We start from the raw sequence: 19161 nt of genomic DNA, 5'->3' as shown, positions 1-19161 counted from the left end.
AGAATGGCTATTATCAATAAATCAATAAACAACAAGTGCTGGCAAAACTGTGGACAAAAGGGAGCCCTCATGCATGGCTGGTGGGATTGCAGATTGGTGCAGCCACTATGGAAAACTGTATGGAGGTTCCTCAAAAAATTAAAAACAGAAGTACCTATGACCGAGCAATTCCACTTCTGGGTATTTATCCAAAGAAAATGAAAACACTAATGCGAAAAGCTATCTGCACCCTTATGTTCATGCAGTGCTATATACAACAGCCAAGCTATGGAAGGAACCCAAGTGCCCATTGATAGATAAATAGACAAAGAAAAGATGGTGTACAAATACATTTCTTTTGGGAATCTCTCAATCTGTTCCTCTCTGCCCTTTCACCTTCTGTCTCCAGAGCCTTACCCCCCATGACTGCCTGCCCTTCCCCTTTGTCCCACAATCACAGGGGCTGCCCTACAACGCTGGGGCTCAGTAAATACTTCAGGGAATGAGCCTGGCGCCCAAGGGGGTGGAGCTCACCTCTGTGGGAGGCTGCCACCTCACAGGAGACATTGGGCACGTCACAGTAGGCACCGGCCCATCCGGACGGACACAGGCACCAGGATTCTGCTTTTTCCTGAATGCAAGTCCCTTTGTTTTTACATGGAGATCGACTGCAGAGGTTCACCAGGGTCTGAAACAGAGACAAACTCATACGTGAATAGCCACATACCGGAAGAAAAAAAAATAGGTGACACTGCATTTTAAGAAATCAAAGAAAAGGACTGTGATTTTTTCGTTGTTGTTTAAAGTCCTCACCCAAGCCTTAACCTGGATCCAGTGTTCCCCCGTAATCTAATCATGTTGTCATCCAATTCCTCTTAGCTCTGCTATTTGAAAAGTTCTTACCACAGAAGTCTAAGAACTTGAGGAAACCCAATAGGTTGAGTTATTCTCTATGTTACGATTATGTCTAGATATATGTCCACCCTGTAGGGTTAGGAAGCAAGAGAGTTAAAGCTGTCAGGTCCACAACTCCCTGTGCTAATCCTGGGTGAGAAATCCACGTGGGTCTTGAGCAAATCTGTCAGTGGTGAAAATGAATAAAAGCACTTCAAGTCTGTTCATAAACCTAAAAATGGTCCAAGAGCTTATTGTGAGGGGAGAAAACCAGGTTTATGAAAAACCTGAGGCAGGGGGAGAGCGGACTAGCGCCTTTTTCCACAATTCACATGTGGCGTCTTGGACTCTGGGGAGAGGAAGGCTGAATTCACCATACAGACTGCGCGGGGAAAGAAAGCGCCCGTGGGGCAAGGGCAGAACGCTCCCCGTGCATGTATAACCTCACACCATGAAAACGAGCAGGAACCCAATGAAGACTGTCCTCCCGACCCACGGAATCAGCAACAAGCTGTTTGATGTGCAGAGGTGGGTATTTGCATGTCCACAATAGCCAAAGTTTTAGTGACATGTACTCTATAAGGCTAGTTACATTTGAACGAGAATTCTTCCCTTCTTTTGAGTTCTGTCATTCTGTCGTTTTATTATTGTTTTAAGACGTGAAATAGCATTAACTTAAACACAATGTTTGGTATGCAACCTTGGAAGAGCTGTTTTGTCCCTCAGGGACTCAGTTTTTTTTCTTCCATGAAATGAAAGGCTAGACGAGTTGATTCTGAGGGGACCTCCCGTCCTAAGAGTCTACGAAAATGTATATTTATATATTTGAATTTAAAGCATATGTGAATAGCTTGGTTTAGAGAATGTTACAATGCTGTAAGACATGATAATTATTATTATCCCCTTAGATGTTATATCTGACCTTTAAAGATTTAATTCTGATCGTTCTTTACTTCCATATTTGTATTTCCAATGTAAATGACATCTACGTGCTTATGTCCCACATGTATTTTTCTGCAGTTCTCGGTGAGCCTATTACCACTATCTTATGTTTGTGAATCCGTACAATCTTGACAGTGTTACCATTTTGGAATCTACCAGCTATGGAGAAGTTACCCAGATTTATCTCAGGGACATCCCTGAGACTCAGAACTTTCTCTTTTAGGAGGGTCTTCTTCTGTCTAGAAAAGAAATAGGTGTAATACTCTGTGACTCTGAGGGAGCTAAGTGAGTAGGATGGATTTAATTACCTGGCAGTTTTTCCCAGTGTAGCCCAAGGGGCAGATGCAGCGGTAGGTACCCAGGCCATCCACACATGTTCCTTCATTCAGGCATGGGTGAGAGTTGCACTCATTGATCTCATGGAGGCAGAAAGGGCCAGTGAAGCTCGCAGGGCATAAACAGGAGAAGGAGCTAATCCCATCAATACACGTGCCACCATTGAAACAGGAGCTAAGACATAAACAGGGAGAGCAACATCAGCTATGTCATCTGGTTCCTCTGACCTGCCATTTAGAAAGTAAGGCTGCTGGAATCCCAGCTGTTACACAGGCCAATACTCCTGAGCACCCACAATGCCTACATCCAGCAGATTTTACCTTTTTCCAAACTAGACTGGTTGCCAATTGGCCTTGATTGTCCTTTCTACAACCAAGCAGCTTAGAGGAATATTTAAAAGGCTTGAGCTGATTAGAGATTCCTAGAGAAAGTGAAGGTATCCAGATTTTACCCAGTCCTTCTGCAGTGTTCCATGTGTTACATTTCATTTTCCCTAAGTCAGTTTATAAGAAAAGTGCAAAATATGTAGTTCTTGGCTCTAGATTTCTTTATGAAAGAGACACAGAAAAAACTCGTTAATAAAAAAAATAGAAAAATACCTCCCAGAGTAATGACAAATCTGTGAAGAAATGGGAATTTCTAAATTGTCAACTACAGTGAACAAAAGGAGAATGGAACAGAATTATAGCTCTTTCTGTTCCTTATGCAAGAAATAATGACGACCCATCCCACCAAGCTTGACCTGCTTACTGCGTGTCTACAAGAAACCAGGAACTGGGCAATAGGGTATGGTTGTGGACTGGGTCCCAAGCGATGCCTTGTCCCTGCCCCCCAGAGTATTGTGCTTTGTAGTTTCCAGTCCTTTCTCCCCTTTCCCATAAGACACTGGTGCCTGAGTGCATGGGCTGCTCACCTCTCGGTGCACTCGTCGATGTTGTTCTCGCAGTGGGCTCCAGCAAATCCCGCCTGGCACTTGCAAGTGTAACTGTTGACATAGTCGGAGCAGGTCCCTCCGTTCTTACAGGGTTCGCTCAGACACTCATTCATGTCTGTCTGACACTTATCCCCAGTGAAGCCCGGAAGGCAGAGGCAGGAGAAAGTATTCACTCCATCTGCACAGGAACCTCCATTCTGGCAAGGATCTAAGCCATTAGACACGAGAATTAGAGCTCTGAAAGCAGCAGCCATTTAATCTTAGACTCATAAAGGTGAGCGACCTGAACTGAGTCATACTGAGAACCGTAACGATTCTGACTTTTCTGCACTTGGACGTTTCAGATATTTGCTTTATAACTATTTTTACATAGCTTCTGTTTGATTTTCTTTTGAAGAGGAAGGCTTTAGTTTTAATAAAATTCAATATCCCTGTAATTTTCTTTTAGTTCATGTTTCTTGTGTCTTGTTTAACAAGTCTTTGCCTAACAAAAGGTCACTGAGGTTTATCTTCTTTGATTTCTTCTAAAAGTTTTGTACTTTTAGCACTGACCTTTAAAGTTCCACGATCTATTTTGAGTTAATTTGTACATATAGTGTGAGTTTTAAAGGTTTTTAAAGAATTTGTATCTAGGATAGAAAGAAATCTTTCAACTCAACAATAAGACAAATTTTCAATTTTTCAAATGCACAGAAGATTTGAATAAACATTACACTGAGTAAGATATACAGATGGCCAATAAGCACATGAAAAGATACTCAACATCATTAATAATCAGAGGAATGCAAGTTAGAACCACTGTGAAATAACATATGCACCCACTAGAGTGGCTAAAATTAAAACGAGTAATCACATCAAGTGTTGCTGAAAATGTGGTTTAACTGCAACTCTCATGCAACGCTAGGAGGAGAGAAAACGGTACAACCACCTTGGAAAACATTTAGGCAATAATGTAAAAAGTTTAACATATACCTACCACATAATTAATCTATCATCTGGATATTTTCTCAAGAGACATGCAATCACTTGTCCACACAGATTCATTCCTACGAGCTTTATTTGCAATACCCCCAAACTGGAAAAAAGCCCAATGTCCTGCTAGTGAATTGTACTATATCCAAACAATGGGGTACCACTCGCAATAGAACAGAATGAACTAGCAATACACACAACATGGATGAGTCTCAAAAAATATGCTGAGTGAAAGAGGTCACGTTCCCTCTCCCCCAAAGAGTTTTCATTTTGATTCCATTTATATAAAATTGTGAGAAATGCAAACAAATCTATAATGACAGAGGTAGATCCCTGGTTTCCCGGGGCAGGGATGTGGAAAGGAGGCTTAAGTGACAAAAGAGATGAGAATACTTTTAGGAGAATGGATCTGTTCATTCTCTTTGCGTGATGGTTTCCGTCACCATATGTCAAAACTGACTGAATTGTACATTTAAAATATTGGCAGTGTATTATATGTTCATTATACCTCACTAGATCTGCTTAAAAACAAAAAGCTATCAGAGCACTGTCCCCACTTTGTCAACGTAAATCAGTAAAAAGGCATGCTTCAAAGAGATGTCATCGTCTCAACTCCTAAAGCTACTAGCTTCAAAAAGAAGGTTTTAAAAATATTAGGTTGGTGCAAAAGGAATTGTGTTTTTTTGCAAATTTTTTTAACCTTTTAGACCGCAATATTTTTGCACCAACCTAATACTAATGTGTAAGACAGGTGAGAAACTACTCAGATGGCCAGTCTCGGCACTGAGAGTCCGTGGCCTGCACTGAATTCTTCTGGACGCCGTGTGTGTGCTTTCCTGCCCCTCCCCCAGGGGGCTGAGGAGCTGCCTGGCATACTCACTGGCAAGGCAATCATCGATATCCTCCTCACAGTCCATGCCACTGAAGCCTGGAGGACACTCGCACATGTAGCTGCCCTGGGTGTTATGGCAGAGACCATGGTTCATGCAGGGCTTGGACACACACTCGTCAATGTCAATGGTACACCGCTGACCTGGAAACACAGGGGCAATGAATGGTCTGGTCTATGGAAGCTGATTCCCACGGACTTTTATGCGGGGCCTGAGCTTCGGCTGGGGTGGATGGGGCTACTCCAAGGGTATGCTGGTTGGTCTCCTGCTTTGGGAAATACTTTAAGGCTTCTGTGCCCCTGGCACGTTGCTGCCCAGGTGCCAAAATTCACCATAGGTTTCAGACTCAGGTTGGAGTCTTCCGGCCACTAGGGGGCCCCACAGACATGCAAAACGGAAAGGCTTTCTAAGCCATTCGGGTTAACAGCTCCTGGACAAAGCCTGTGCCCTTGACAAAGAAGGGCAGGCCTCAGAAGCGCAGGGCTTTCCATGGCATCTGATGACCTGACCACTTTGTGTAAAACTTTTGGCGTCTCCACTCCAGTGTTGTTACCTTGCCAGCCAGGAGCACACAGGCAGGTGTAACTCTCAAAATTTGGTGCCTCTTTGCAAACAGCACCATTCTCACAAGGGTTTGGGGAACAGGGAGCCAAGACAGTCTGACAGTTCTTGCCTGTAAAGCAAATGACAAAAAAAAAAAAAGTTTATGACAGAGAAGTGGCCAAGGAAATGGAAATTACCCCAAATTCTATACCAAAGAATGCTCTCCGTATGCAAATCTAAAGTAGTGGTTGAGGGCTTTGGAACCTGAGAGAAAGACCTGTGGTCCCCTGAATCTTGGCTCCGAGTTGATTACTAACAGTGTGACCTCAGGTGAGTTACTTATCTTCTCGGAGCCTTCCACGTAAGTAAAATGGGAATGAGGATGGCATGTTAACTCACAGAGGCTTTTTGAGGATTAAATGAAAAACGCTTACAAAGTCCTTATTAGCACAGAGCCTGGCACATACAGTGAGTGTTCAACACGTGGTGGGCAGCTGTCATCTTCATGTTAGGGACCATGAGTGGTTAAGTGCATTTGGACACCTGCATCAATCAGGAGCAAAGATTCAGCTACTCAGAAGCTCAGCTGCACAGATCCTCCATGTGAGCAAGGAGGAAACAACAATACGGTCTCCTATTCCTCACAACCTCTGCTGGTCCCAGAAGGCAGTGGGTGGATCAGAAGTCCATCGAGGTGGGGAGCAGTAAAGTCATTCTGACTGCCTAGCAACGTGTTTCCTTATACTGACATCAACAACATGACATCAATGTTTGCCCACCAATATTTTCTGCCTTAGTAGTATGTGGAATGTAAGCTTCCAGAAAAAAAAAAAAAAAAAGAATGCTCTTATTAAAAGAGAGATGAGGTTGTATTCAAAGTTAAGTTACAACTAATTCAATTTACAATTTTATACTAAAATTTTGTATTCAGAAAGAAAAAAGAAATTACCATAAGTTTTCACCAACATCCCCAAACAGTTTTTAATGTCTGTCAGAATAGTGGCTCACAGGGGAAGGCAGTATTGCTTAGTTCCCTTCCTGGTGGCCAAACCCAATGACACTTAGAACCCTTAGCTCTACTCAGTGCTGAAATTTTAATCTATATAGGTTTTCAGTCTAACATAATTTCTCAAAGTTCACACGTAGTCAATTCTGTTATTGGGATCCTAATCTGAAGAAAAACCAACCTCCAGCATATAGTCAAATATTCCTGTAGTATCTGAAGAGCAAGAAGACAACATAAACATTTTCAAGATGAGCTATACACCTAAGTCACCCTCAGGTGAGCTTCCCATGTGGCTGACAATACTGACACCTGCGTACATCTCCACATGTCGTCAGTTCTCGGTCTTTATGGTTGTAGGTGAGACGATCTCATAACCCACAAATGTGATCAGCACCGTCACTAAGGAATGATATGATTTCGACTGTCTTCGTCTGGGGATAGTTACGGATCTCTGATAACTGATTTTATCAACCAGGCTGGCTACATGCAGTTTCCCTGCACGAATATTTCTAAAGAGGGGCAAGGGTAAGGAGGTGATATCAAGTCTCTCAGGTAACAGAGTCATGCTTTGGGCCACTCTGCCACCCGAAACTGCTTCGAATCACTAGTAACAGCGATCCCGAACAGCCCAAGACTCCAAGAAAGTGAGGATTCAGCATGCTGCACACCGGAGAAACATGCAAAGCCATCGGCCATGTTTCGGTTTTGTCTCCCACAGATGAAAAAACAAAAAAAAAAATAGATGATGAGGTAAACAAGCCACACAGATACAACCAATCACAAGATGGCAGTAATGAGGCAGGCGAACACAAAGAAGAAATGTCCAAGCACATTCCTCAAATACCATCTGAAACAAAGAACACCTGATAGGAAATGCAGTCACACCCATGTCTTCTGTGTGTGCTCGCCATCCAGGGCAATCCCTCTCTGGAGGAGACGCAGTGGTACTGAACGTGAGGAGAAGAATGGCAGTTAAGAGGACACGCTTGGGCTTCAGAGATTCAGGGGCAAATCCTACATCTCCCACATACCTGCGTGACCTTCAACAAGTAACCTCTCTTTGCCCTGGATTCTTCATGTATAAAATAGTGACGGGAACTTCGACTTTGTAGAATTCTTGTGAATGATCCAAAGTACATAGAGTGTCTGGCACATAGTAAATTACCAGTAACTGATAGTTGTTGTGTTGGTGAAACTCAGACTAAGACCACAGGCCATGGAGACACTGGGTCCATTCAGATAGCAGACAAAACTATCAGCGCTGCGTCAGTCCCAGCCACATAGAATCAAACAAACATTCCAAACCCTACAGTACAAAGAACACAAGTGAATTTCCCCAGCACTTGCATGTAGGGAGGCCACAGTGTCTTCTCAGAGTTCAAGATCCAGTCAGCGGGTAGGATGGGTGACCAGCGAGGGATTCCTCAAAGCAGTATCACTGTCCCCCAGATCCCGTCTCTGAGACTCAGAGGTTTGAAACGAGAAGGCAAGACCAAGCCTCCCCTGGGAGCTCTTCACCGGCAGGACTCACCCGTGTACGGCAGCACACAGTGGCAGGTGTAACCACTTATGTCATCAAAGCAGGTTCCTTGGTTCAGACACGGATTTGAAGCACATTCATTAATGTTCACCTGACAGTTAGAGCCTGGAGACAGAAAAGGGGGAAAACCAAAAACAGTGAAGCTTTCTGTTGGCCTCCTCCTCATGATGATCTCAATTACTAAGCAATTCTCTCAGTGGTAAATTTTAAACACCTCAGAACCACATGAATTTCTTCAGGTCACTACAACACCTGTGCATTCATTTCAGGGACGGTCCCTGACAGTCAGTCAGTAAAAGACAGTGTTTCATCAGTCAAAAAGATCAGTGGAAGAACAACATATTCTAATAGCCTGAAAGTCTAATGCAGCTCCAGAGACAGCTCAAGCAATTTCTCAAAAACGGACCAAGAAGTTCATTAAGGTAAAAATCTGCTGCTGTATCTAAATATATGTGCTCTTTCTAGACAAAGCATCTGCTTTGGGCTTAAAAAGGGGGTAGAAGTGATCAAGGGATCACATTTTTTTAATTCATTAATCAAAGCCTCAGAGTTATGCCCCCTCTTTCATATGCACAGTCTACTATCGATGTGGTAGTATTCCAGAAGCCACAAAGATATCCTCCCCTGATCCAAGATACTACTCCCACTACAAAAAAGAGAAAAGTAAAGAACCATTATTGGGGATAGGACAGTACCAAATATTACACACCTCTGCATCTTCAATAGAGGCTGGCACAGGGCCTTAAAATAGAGGAACTATTATAAAAAGGAAGAAAGAAAGATGCCCAGAGAGTACAGAGATTTGGCTACTCAGTATCCATACAACAATAGATTGCTTGTTTTGATTTTAGCAAGTCTCAGGGAGATCAAGAAACAAAAGTGCTTTTAAGTATATAAGTTTTTTTGCAAATGTAAAATGTCAATAAATGAATCACTAAAATATGGTATCAGAAAATTGTCAAGTAATCAAACAAAGTGACTCTGAAACACACTGATGATTCACAGCAGTTTGGCACAATTTGTGAGTGAGAAAAATCAATGACTAGGTGAACAGAGGAGTGCCAATATGAATGATTTACCCACAGATTTCTCTCTCACGAGTTTCCAAGAGAAAATCCATGGTAGAAATACAACAGGGACCACTCCAAAAATGATTTTACACAATACCCACTATGACATATGTTTCCAGAAGGCCATAGGTGACTATGCATCTCAGACTACTTTAATGTGTAAGAGAATTTGTTGGGTTTTGAACACATGGGTTCTTCCATGATATTATCGTTATCAAAATTACAGTAAGACAATATGTTCCTTCTCCTACCGATATCTCTTTTCAGTTATCTTAGAACCAAAGCTGCACCAAGAAGCTTACAATTAGAACGCCTGTCCAAAGTCGTGTTAAGTGGAGTCCTGGCTGCTCACCTGAAACACTACTGTTTCTATAGCTCACTTCTCCCAGGCTGAACGTGGAATCAGTATCCGTGTATATTTTTGTTCCCCAAGTGTCTTATAAATAGTAAGTGCTCAAATTATCTTTGGCATATGAATGAACGGAAGAAAAGAAAGGGAAAGGAAGAAGAAAGGCCAACAGTATGCAACAACAAAAAGGCAGAGAGGGAGATGAAAATGGGTGCTTTTGCCCTCACCTTTAAAGCCCTTCTTGCAAGCACACCTGTACCCATCCACCAGGTTGTCACAAGTCCCTCCATTTTGGCATGGATTAGAGAGGCATTCATTTTTGTCCACTTCACAGTTGATGCCAACCCAGCCTGCATCACAGAGGCACTTGTATCTGAAAGATGACATTATTTACTATGGTAGATGAATGTACAACTGAGTTCAAATACAGGTCTTGGTGAAGAAACCAGAGACAGAGGAGCTCATTTCTGCTCTTCTAGAAACCTATACGTGGATCGCCGTGGACACGGTATGAATCACGTGGGCCCATCTGGAGTACTCAGGAAACAGACCTCCCTGGTGCTTCCCCGGTTCATAAAGATGCTAGAGAAATTAATTCATTACAGGGAGCTTTCATATGCAAAGAGTGGTTGTTGGTACAACATAGTGGGCCAATCCGAAAGACACATTAACGTGGGTAAATCTGCACAGTTCCTTTAGTTATAAATAAAACTAAAATAAAGCAAACCTTAGGATCAATTGTTTCACTCAGGAAGGAGGCTCGTAGGAGAGCCTCTAAGCCACTCTGAAGATCTTCTGGCATGCCTGACTTTCTATGCTTTGTGCTGACCTGAATCCCTGCCCCAGAAAGCACCTAGGGTACCAGGCAGGAACAGGCAAAAAATGAAGGTACTGGAAATCAATAGATATTGTTCACAATTTGAACCTCATTAGCACTTAGAATGTGGAATCAGGAGATAGGCTCCTGGTCTGGGGATCCTCAGGGGAAATGTGGAGGGGTTGGGATGCTTTGAAGGCTGTCATCTCCAAAACATAAACACTGAGGTCATTCCTCTTGGAAGTCACTTCCCTTCCCATTTGCCTTTAAATTCTTTAAATTCATTCTTTCACTTATTCTAAGAACAGCAGATGGCAATGCCCAGAGCCCTGTCCTCTGGCAACCATAGCAAGAGTAGAGGACTACCTCCTGGGGCTTAATTCACATGCTGTGATTCTAGAAAGTCACCTACCAACACATCACACAACTAACTCCATGGGGCTTGAGGACTATGAACGTTTTATCAGGGCCATGACTCACATTAGCAGAGACCACCTCTATTTCAGCGGCACACACTAGAACTGCGCTAGAACAGAGTTGAGCTTTTTGTTTTTTAAGCAGGGGGAAAAAACCAAAGGGAACATCCCTCAGAACTTTATTTTGCAATAAGTATGCAAAGCAACATTGCCATAGACTCATAAAACAACCCTGGACACCTCCCAGGTGCTGACTACCCACAGGAGGAAAACATTCTTCCTTCTTTTCTACCTGCTCAGTCATGGAAGTTAGGGAAGAAGGGATAGTTTGGAAGGCTGTGATACAGCCTATCAAACTCTTCCGCCAAGTGCCAGCTCAAGTTGCTGACTGGTTTCTACAGGGGATGGCCAGGACTTAAACCCAACTGGCCAATAAGACACAAGTCAACAAGAAAGTATAAATACACGGCAGCTACTCACCCACTGAGGCCCCCAGTACAGTTCCCGTGGATGCACGGATTGCTCAGGCACTCGTTCACCTGTGAGTAGCAGCTGGGGTGATGGGGCCCCTCAGGGCATATACAGCGGAAACCATTCACGTCGTTGATGCATGTGGCACCCTTGCGACAGGGATTGGAGGCACACTCATCAATGTCAATGTTACATCTCTGCCCTGTAGGGAAGGGGGACAGTTGCGGTCAAATCCAAAATGCTTAGGGAATAGACACAGAACTATGAGACCTGTTGTGCTGACCCTTCATATACACAGGACTTAAGAAGCCATTGGTGCCACATGTCAAGACTTAAGGAATAAGACACCCAAAAGCACAGACTGCCATGAGAGGAAGGAGCAAACAGCATTGTCTTTTGGTAAAGAAGCAAAGTTAACACAATGCTGGAATGGTATTATAGTGTTTTGACATATATTTCTTCTTCACTCCTGCAGTGAAATGGGGGACACTTCACAAGGATTTAGAAAGAGAACATCAAATGTTACCAAAATAGGCAGCTCCTTTTGACGCTGCTCTAAGTACTCTCAAAGAAGCTTGTCCTTCCCAGATAAGAAAAAGTGAAGGGAGTTCATCACCACCAAATCAGTATTACAGGGAATTTTAAAAGGACTTCTTTAAGAAGGGAAAAAAAGAATAAAAATAATCATAAACATGAATAATAAAATGGCAATAACTACATATCTACCAACAATCCTTTAAGGGTAAATCAAAAGACATAGGTAGCGGAATGGGTAAGAAAACAAGACCCATACATATGCTGCCTATAAGAAACCCACTTCAGATAGAAAGACACACACACAGACTGAAAGTAAAAGGATGGAAGAAGATATTTCACGTGAATGGAAATGAAAAAGAAAAACTGTAGTAGCAATACTTATATCAGACAAAATGGACTTTAAAACAAAGGCTATAACAAGAGACAAGGAAGGACATTTCATGATAAACGGATCAATCCAACAAGAGGATATAACCCTTGTAAGTATTTATGCACCCAAATAGGAGCATCTAAATATATAAAGCAAATATTGATGGACATAAAGGGAGAGATCAACAGTAATACAGTAATTGTAGGGGAAGTTTTCACCCTATTGACATCAATGGCCAGATCATCCAAACAGAAAATCAAGAATGAAACAGTGGCCTTAAATGACACATTAAACCAGATAGATTTAATCGATATTTTTAGCGTACTTCACCTCAAAGCAGCAGAATGTACATTCTTTTCAAGCACACATGGAACATGTTCCAGGATAGAGCACGTTAGGCCACAAAACAAGTATCAATAAATTTCAGAAGACTGAAACCATACCAAGCACCTCTGATCACAACCAGAAAGCAATTACAAGAAGAAAACGGAAAAACACACAAACACAAGGAGGCTAAATAACATGCTACTAAACAATGAATGGGTCAACAACGAGATCAAAGAAGAAATCAAAACATACCTTGAGACAAAAGAAAATGAAAACACATGACCCCAAATCTATGGGACACATCCATAGCAGTCCTAAGAGGGAAATACAGGCCTACCTTAAGAAAAAAGAAAAATCTCAAGTAAATAATCTAACCTTACATGTAAAGGAACTAGAAAAAGAAGAACAAATAAAGTCCAAAGTGAGTAGAAGGAAGAAATAATAAAGATCAGAGTGGAAATAAACAAAATGAAGTCTAAAAAAAAAATACAAAAGATCAATGAAACCAAGAGCTACTCCTTTGAAAATACAAACAAAATTGATAAACATTTAACCAGACTCATCAAGAAAAAGAGAGGACCCAAATAAATAAAATCAGAAATGAAAAAGGAGAAGTGACAACTGACACCACAGAAATATAAAAGATTATAAGAAAGTACTACAAACAATTATATGCCAACAAATTCAACAACCTGGAAGACGTGGCTAAATTCCTATAAACATACAATCCTCCAAGGCTGAATAAAGAAGAAACAGAAAATACCTAGGGATAAATTTAACCAAGGAGGTAAAAGACCTGTACTTGGAAAATTATAATACATTTAAATAAAAAAATTGAGGAAGATACAAATAAATGGAAGTACATACCATGCTTATGGATGGGAAGAATTAACATCATTAAAATGTCCATACTACCCAAAGCAATCTTTATCAAAGTATCAATGGCATTTTTTTCCAGAGAACTAGAACAAAGAATCTTAAAATTTATACAGAATCACAAAAGACCCTGAATAGCTACAGCAATCAAGAAAAAAGAACAAAGTTGGAGTTAACACAATACCTGATATCAAACTATACTATACTTTGATTACTATACAGTAATCAAAACTAGCATAAAAGCAGGCACATAGATGAATGGAACAGAGAGCCCCGAAATAAACCTACACCTATATGGTCCATTAATTATGACAAAGGGGGCAAGACTATACAATGGGTTAAAGACGACCTCTTCAATAAATGCTGTTGGGAAAACTAGACAGATATATGCAAAAAAAAAAAAAAAAGAAACTCGATCACTTTCTTACACCATACACCAGGATAAACTCCAAGTGTATTAAAGACTTAAATGTAAGACCCGAAACCAAAAATCTCCTAGAAGAAAACATAGGCAGTAAACTCTTTGACATTGCTCTTAGTAATATTTTGGGGGGGTATATCTTCTCAGGTAAAGGAAACAAAAGAAAAAATAAACAAATGGAACTATATTGAACTAAAATGTTTTTGCACAGCAAAGGAAACCATCAACAAGATGAAAAGACAACGTACGGAATAGGAGAATATTTTCACCAATGATATAATTGACAAGGAGTTAATGTACAAAATTTATAAAGAATCCATGCTACTTAACACCAAAAAAAACCCAACAATCCAATTGAAAAATAGGCATAGGACCTGAATAGACATTTCTCCAAAGGGGACATACAGATGGCCAGTAGACATGAAAAAATGCTCAACATCACTAGTCCTCAGAGAAATGAAAATCAAAACCACAATGAGATATCACCTCACACCTATCAGAATGGCTATTACCAATAAGTCAGCAAACAAGTGCTGGAAAGAATGTGGAGAAAAGAGAACCCTCATGCACTGTTGGTGGGATTGCAAATTGGTGCAGCCACTATGGAAAACAGTATGGAGGTTCCTCAAAAAATTAAAAATAGAACTACCTTATGACCCAGCAATTTCACTTCTGGGTATGTATCCGAATAAATTCAAAACACTAATTCAAAAAGATATCTGCACCCCTATGTTAACTGCAGCGTTATTTACAATGACCAAGATATGGAAGCAACTCAAGTACCCATCAATAGACGACTGGATAAAGAAGAGGTGGTACACTCAGAGATACTGTGGATACCTGATCATGGCATTGTACACCAGAAGCTAAACATTAATGAATGCCAACTATAATTTTATATATATAATGTGATGGTTCAGTGTGAGGTCGGAGGGATAGTGGATGGGGGAAGGGGGGTTCACAGTATGAGGGATATAAATGATGAATGTCTAAGTATTACCTTGTTTTGTACACCTGAAACTAATAAATAAATAAATTAATTAAAAAAAAAAAGAAAAAAAGAAGAGGTGGTACATATGTACGACAGAATATTACTCAGCCATAAAAAAGAATAAAATCTTACCATTTGTGACAACATGGGTGGAGCTAGAGGATTTTACATGAAGTGAAATAAGTCAGATAGAGAAACACAAATACCACATGATTTCACTTATATGTGGAATCTAAAGAATGAAATCAACAAACAAAACAGAAACAGACTCAGATACAGAGAACAAACTGATAGTCCCCAGATGGGGATAGGGTGGGGGACGGATAAAAAAGGTGAAGGGATTAAGAAGTATAAATTGGTAACTACAAAATAGTCATGGGGATATAAAGTACAGCAGAGGGAATATAGTCAATAATATTGTAATAACTATGCATGGTGCCAGATGGGTACTAGAATCAGCAGAGGAATCACTTCATAAATTATATAAATGTTTAACCACTATGCTGTACATCTGAAACTAATATAATATTAAATGTCAGCTGTAATTGAAAAAATAAAAATTAAAGAAAGCAGTTTACCTTATCACTGTTTTCAGCTGGTTTACCGCAAATTCATTTTTTCAGTTAGTCAAGCTCTTACATTTCTACATATGGTAAATCTCAATTGACTGGAATGCTTAGTGAATGGACTAATAATTTAATGATTCATTTGGTTAAAAAGAAAAGCCATTTTGCTTTCATTCTCAGAGTTGTATCAATCCATTTTCTGCCTCAGGAAGAAGAGTATCCTAAATATAATTTTATTGTCCTCTGATAATTGAGAAAACAATTGAGGGTCTTTCAATCTAGACCAGTAGTTCTCAAACTTTCATGTGCAAAGGGAGTTGCTTATAGTGTTTGTTTTAAAAGGAGATCCTTAGATACCATCACCAGGGACTGTGATGGGTAGGGTTTAGCAAACCCACATTTTAAATAGTACAAGTGGTTCAAATACTACATTTTGAGAAACTCTGATACAGACAATTATTACTTTATCATAATGCAATCATGTAAATGCTCAGAACAGATGAAATTGAAGTGAATATGCTGTTCCTCTAAAATATACCCAAGACTGCACTTTGAAAAGACATCTGCTATAACCTTGACCTTTATTCCCTCAAGCTGAATAAAGTATGCCAGTTATATAATAGTTTTGCTTTTGTTAAATTTTGAATAATTGAGCTTTAACTATATATTCCAAAATGATATAAAACTTAACAATAACCCACAATGTTGTAAATGAGTGACAAAAGCTACTGCTCTGAAGGAATTTATACATTTCAAAGAATACAATGTTCTGACTCAGATAAAAACATGCATTTTTTTATTGCAGAAAGAGTAACCCTGCATTTGGAACAGGAAATTCCAAATGAAATAGATACACACCCCTTTAAAGTATGGGTATTAACATTTTTTCACTCTCCATTGCTCTCTAAACCATGATTGGTGGTTCTTGTGGTAAAGACCCATAATCTGGTAGTGGTTGCTGTTTTCCTCTTAAGTGTTTTATTAATAACTTATTTTGAAATACTACTTCCTTCGCCTCAACCTCTGAGTGTTTTAGATGTTTGCCACTGGCACCAACATGTGAGCCAGAAGCCTTCAGCCTGCAATGCAGTGGAGAAGGAGAGGAAAAGGCCTTCTTCATTTTCTGTCCTTTTTTGGGAAGCATCTTTTCAGAAGCCAGTGCTCCCAAGTTTTCATTTGCTTTCAATACTCTTTCCAGAATCACTTTGAAAGCCATCTTGAGCGGAGGGGCTTCAGTGCTTCCATGTGCAGTCGACTATGCAACTGACAGCTGCTTTGACATCTAGTTCCTTCCCTCAAGCTGTCTCCAGTCTCCACCCAACATCAGAGACGCCTAGCACAAGGGGCTGCACTGGTTGGGCTTAGAGACTATTGACTGAGAAGTGAACCAGTTTCTCACCTTGTAGGCAGGCACTCAGCAAATTAGTGTTCAATGAATGAAATCACAGTACAGTGCAGACTCGAGAGTCTGGGGTTGGATGTCAGAAAGTCCCATACGTGAGGTCTAGTCATTCAGTCAGCAACCATTACTGAGTGTTTCCTCTGTGCTACACACTGTTTGAGACACTGACCGAGAAAGACGATTAGGGACGTCCCTGCCTTCTGGGAATTCACAGTCCTAGCGGTGTGACTCACTCGCTGATTACACAGAGACACATCAAGCTCTAGCTCTCAGGTGCTTTTCTGTTAAATCGGGAAAATAAAACTTCCCTATTACTTTTTTTTTTTTTTGCTGTGTTAACTTTTTATTGAGATGTAATTGACATATAACATTGTGTAACTTGAAGGCTTGATACCTTTACATCGTGCATTCGATCTCCAGAAGTTATTTTTCTACTAGTTGCAAGTCTGTATTCTTAAACATCTCCCCAGTTCCCCACCCCCTCTCCCAGCACCCAGTAACCACCGTTCTCTGGTTTTAAGAGTTGAGGTTTTTTATATTCTGCATATAAGTGATATCATACAGTATTTGTCTTCCTCTGTCTGACTTATCTCAGTATAATGCCCTAAAGGTCTATCCATTTTGTCCCAAATGGCAGCATTTCCTTGTTTCCCACAGATGAATAATATTCCTGTGTGTGTGTGTGTGTGTGTGTGTGTGTGTGTATGTGTCTGTGTGTATCATATCTTCTTTATCCTTCATCCACTGATGGACGCTTAGGTTGTTTTCATATCTTGACTATAGTGAATAATGCTGCAGAGAACATGTTTGTGCAGATATCTCTTCAAGATAATGATTTCATCTCCTTTGGATATATATATACTTAGGAATACAATTGCTAGATTATATGGCAGTTCTGTTTTTGATTTTTTGAGGAACTGCCGTACTGTTTTCCACAATGTCTGTACTATTTTATATTCTCACCAACAGTGTATAAAGACTCCCTTTCCTCCACATCCTTGCCAACATTTGTTATATCTTGTCTTTTGGATAACAGCCATCTTCTCAGGTGGGAGGTGATACATCTCATTGTGGTTTGGATTTGTATTTCCCTGATGATTAGTGACGATGAGTATCTTTTCATATATCTATGGGTCATTTGTATGTCTTTTTTGGAAAAATATCTATTCAGGAGGTCATTTGCCCTTTTTTTCCCCCTGATTCTAAACATTTCTTTGTTTTCCTTCACCATTTATGCATTTTGAATGTCGCCACATGGTTTATACTTTCTTCCATAGTCTTTGGTCATTTTCTTATGTATACAATCTGGGTTTCTGATTATACTTCAAATCTTTGTAAAAGTATGAACTCATTTTCTACCACCTTTGCTACGATGCAATGCTCCTCATTTCTCCTGGTCTTAGCAGTGTGCCTCTGCAGAAATATGCCATTACTGGGTTGACTCAGCCAGAGAACCAAAACAGCTACTGTATGTTTAACATTCATAAATTTATAATTTATAAACATGTATACACTTTACTACTGATTAAAACTACTGTAAGAGATTTAGACAGAGAAGAGAGTATAAACTCATGCCTAATTTTTAAAATTGTATTTTGCTGATTTTACATGGTTTTATAAGGACATTGTAATGCAGATTATCTGTAATACAGATTATCTGGTAGATTTGTTACTCATGATTAGCCTTTCAAATGCTATTTGAAAATCACTAGAGTTTGGTAGATTATGCAGCTTTCAGAACTTTACCTGTTTCAGATGATTTTGAATTTTTAAATACAAACAATGACTTATAGCTTAAAAATACAATCAGTCTGTGGTTAAATTGGGTAGCTCTGAAAATTAGAGTGGACACTTCCGGTATTCTCCACCAGGAAATTATTGTCCAATAATATTTTCTAAAATTATGGTTAGCTACTCTTGACTACTGTATTTTTCAAAATTGAGGTATAATTAACATATATTACATTAGTTTTAGGTATACAACATAATTTGATATCTGTGTATTTTCAAAATGATCACCATAAGTCTAGTTAACATCTACCGCTGTATGTTGGACACAAATCCTTTTTTGTGTGCTTTGCCCATTTTTAATTGGATTATTTGCTTCTTTGCTAGTGAATTATATGAGTTCTTTATATATTTTGAATATTAATCTCTTATCAGATATATTCTTTACAAATATTTTCTCCCATTATGTAGGTTGCCTTTCAATTTGTTTCTTTTGCTGTACAGAAGCTCTTTAGTTTAATGTAGTCCCACTTGTTTCTTTTTGTTTTTGTTGACTGTGCTTTTTGTTTCTTATCCAACCTATCTACTTTTATGGACTGTAATGAGAAGCCAGCAAAATAATAGATATGAAGGTAAAACTGAGACAGTAGTTTGTAAAACTGAAAAGTAGTTTATAGAGGTACCACATGATTTCTTACTTTTCCCATTCAATCAGCAAGTATTATAAAGAGGCCTGAGAACAGAGAATTTAGTCTTTAAAAAACTCCCTCAAATCTGTCAAAGC

The 19161-nt window shown here is 39.9% G+C and overlaps 1 protein-coding gene across 1 annotated transcript in view; it reads right to left on the bottom strand.

Moving 5' to 3' along the window:
- The window catches only part of NOTCH2 (notch receptor 2), a 147850-nt gene that overhangs the window by 24397 nt on the left and 104292 nt on the right, over positions 1-19161 (bottom strand). Inside the window, exons 13-20 of the mRNA XM_081026861.1 lie at positions 11169-11361; positions 9683-9828; positions 8028-8141; positions 5501-5620; positions 4938-5090; positions 3065-3293; positions 2124-2325; positions 514-667 (exon numbers count right to left, since the gene is read on the bottom strand). Of these exons, the coding sequence (XP_080882987.1) occupies positions 514-667; positions 2124-2325; positions 3065-3293; positions 4938-5090; positions 5501-5620; positions 8028-8141; positions 9683-9828; positions 11169-11361 (1311 nt within the window). The remainder of the gene's footprint in view (positions 1-513; positions 668-2123; positions 2326-3064; positions 3294-4937; positions 5091-5500; positions 5621-8027; positions 8142-9682; positions 9829-11168; positions 11362-19161) is intronic.

The sequence above is a fragment of the Rhinolophus hipposideros genome (genome assembly GCF_964194185.1).
Source record: "Rhinolophus hipposideros genome assembly, chromosome: 19".
NCBI lineage: Eukaryota > Metazoa > Chordata > Mammalia > Chiroptera > Rhinolophidae > Rhinolophus > Rhinolophus hipposideros.
Note: the sequence above shows the minus strand (reverse complement) of the source record. Positions and strands in the feature narration are given on the sequence as shown.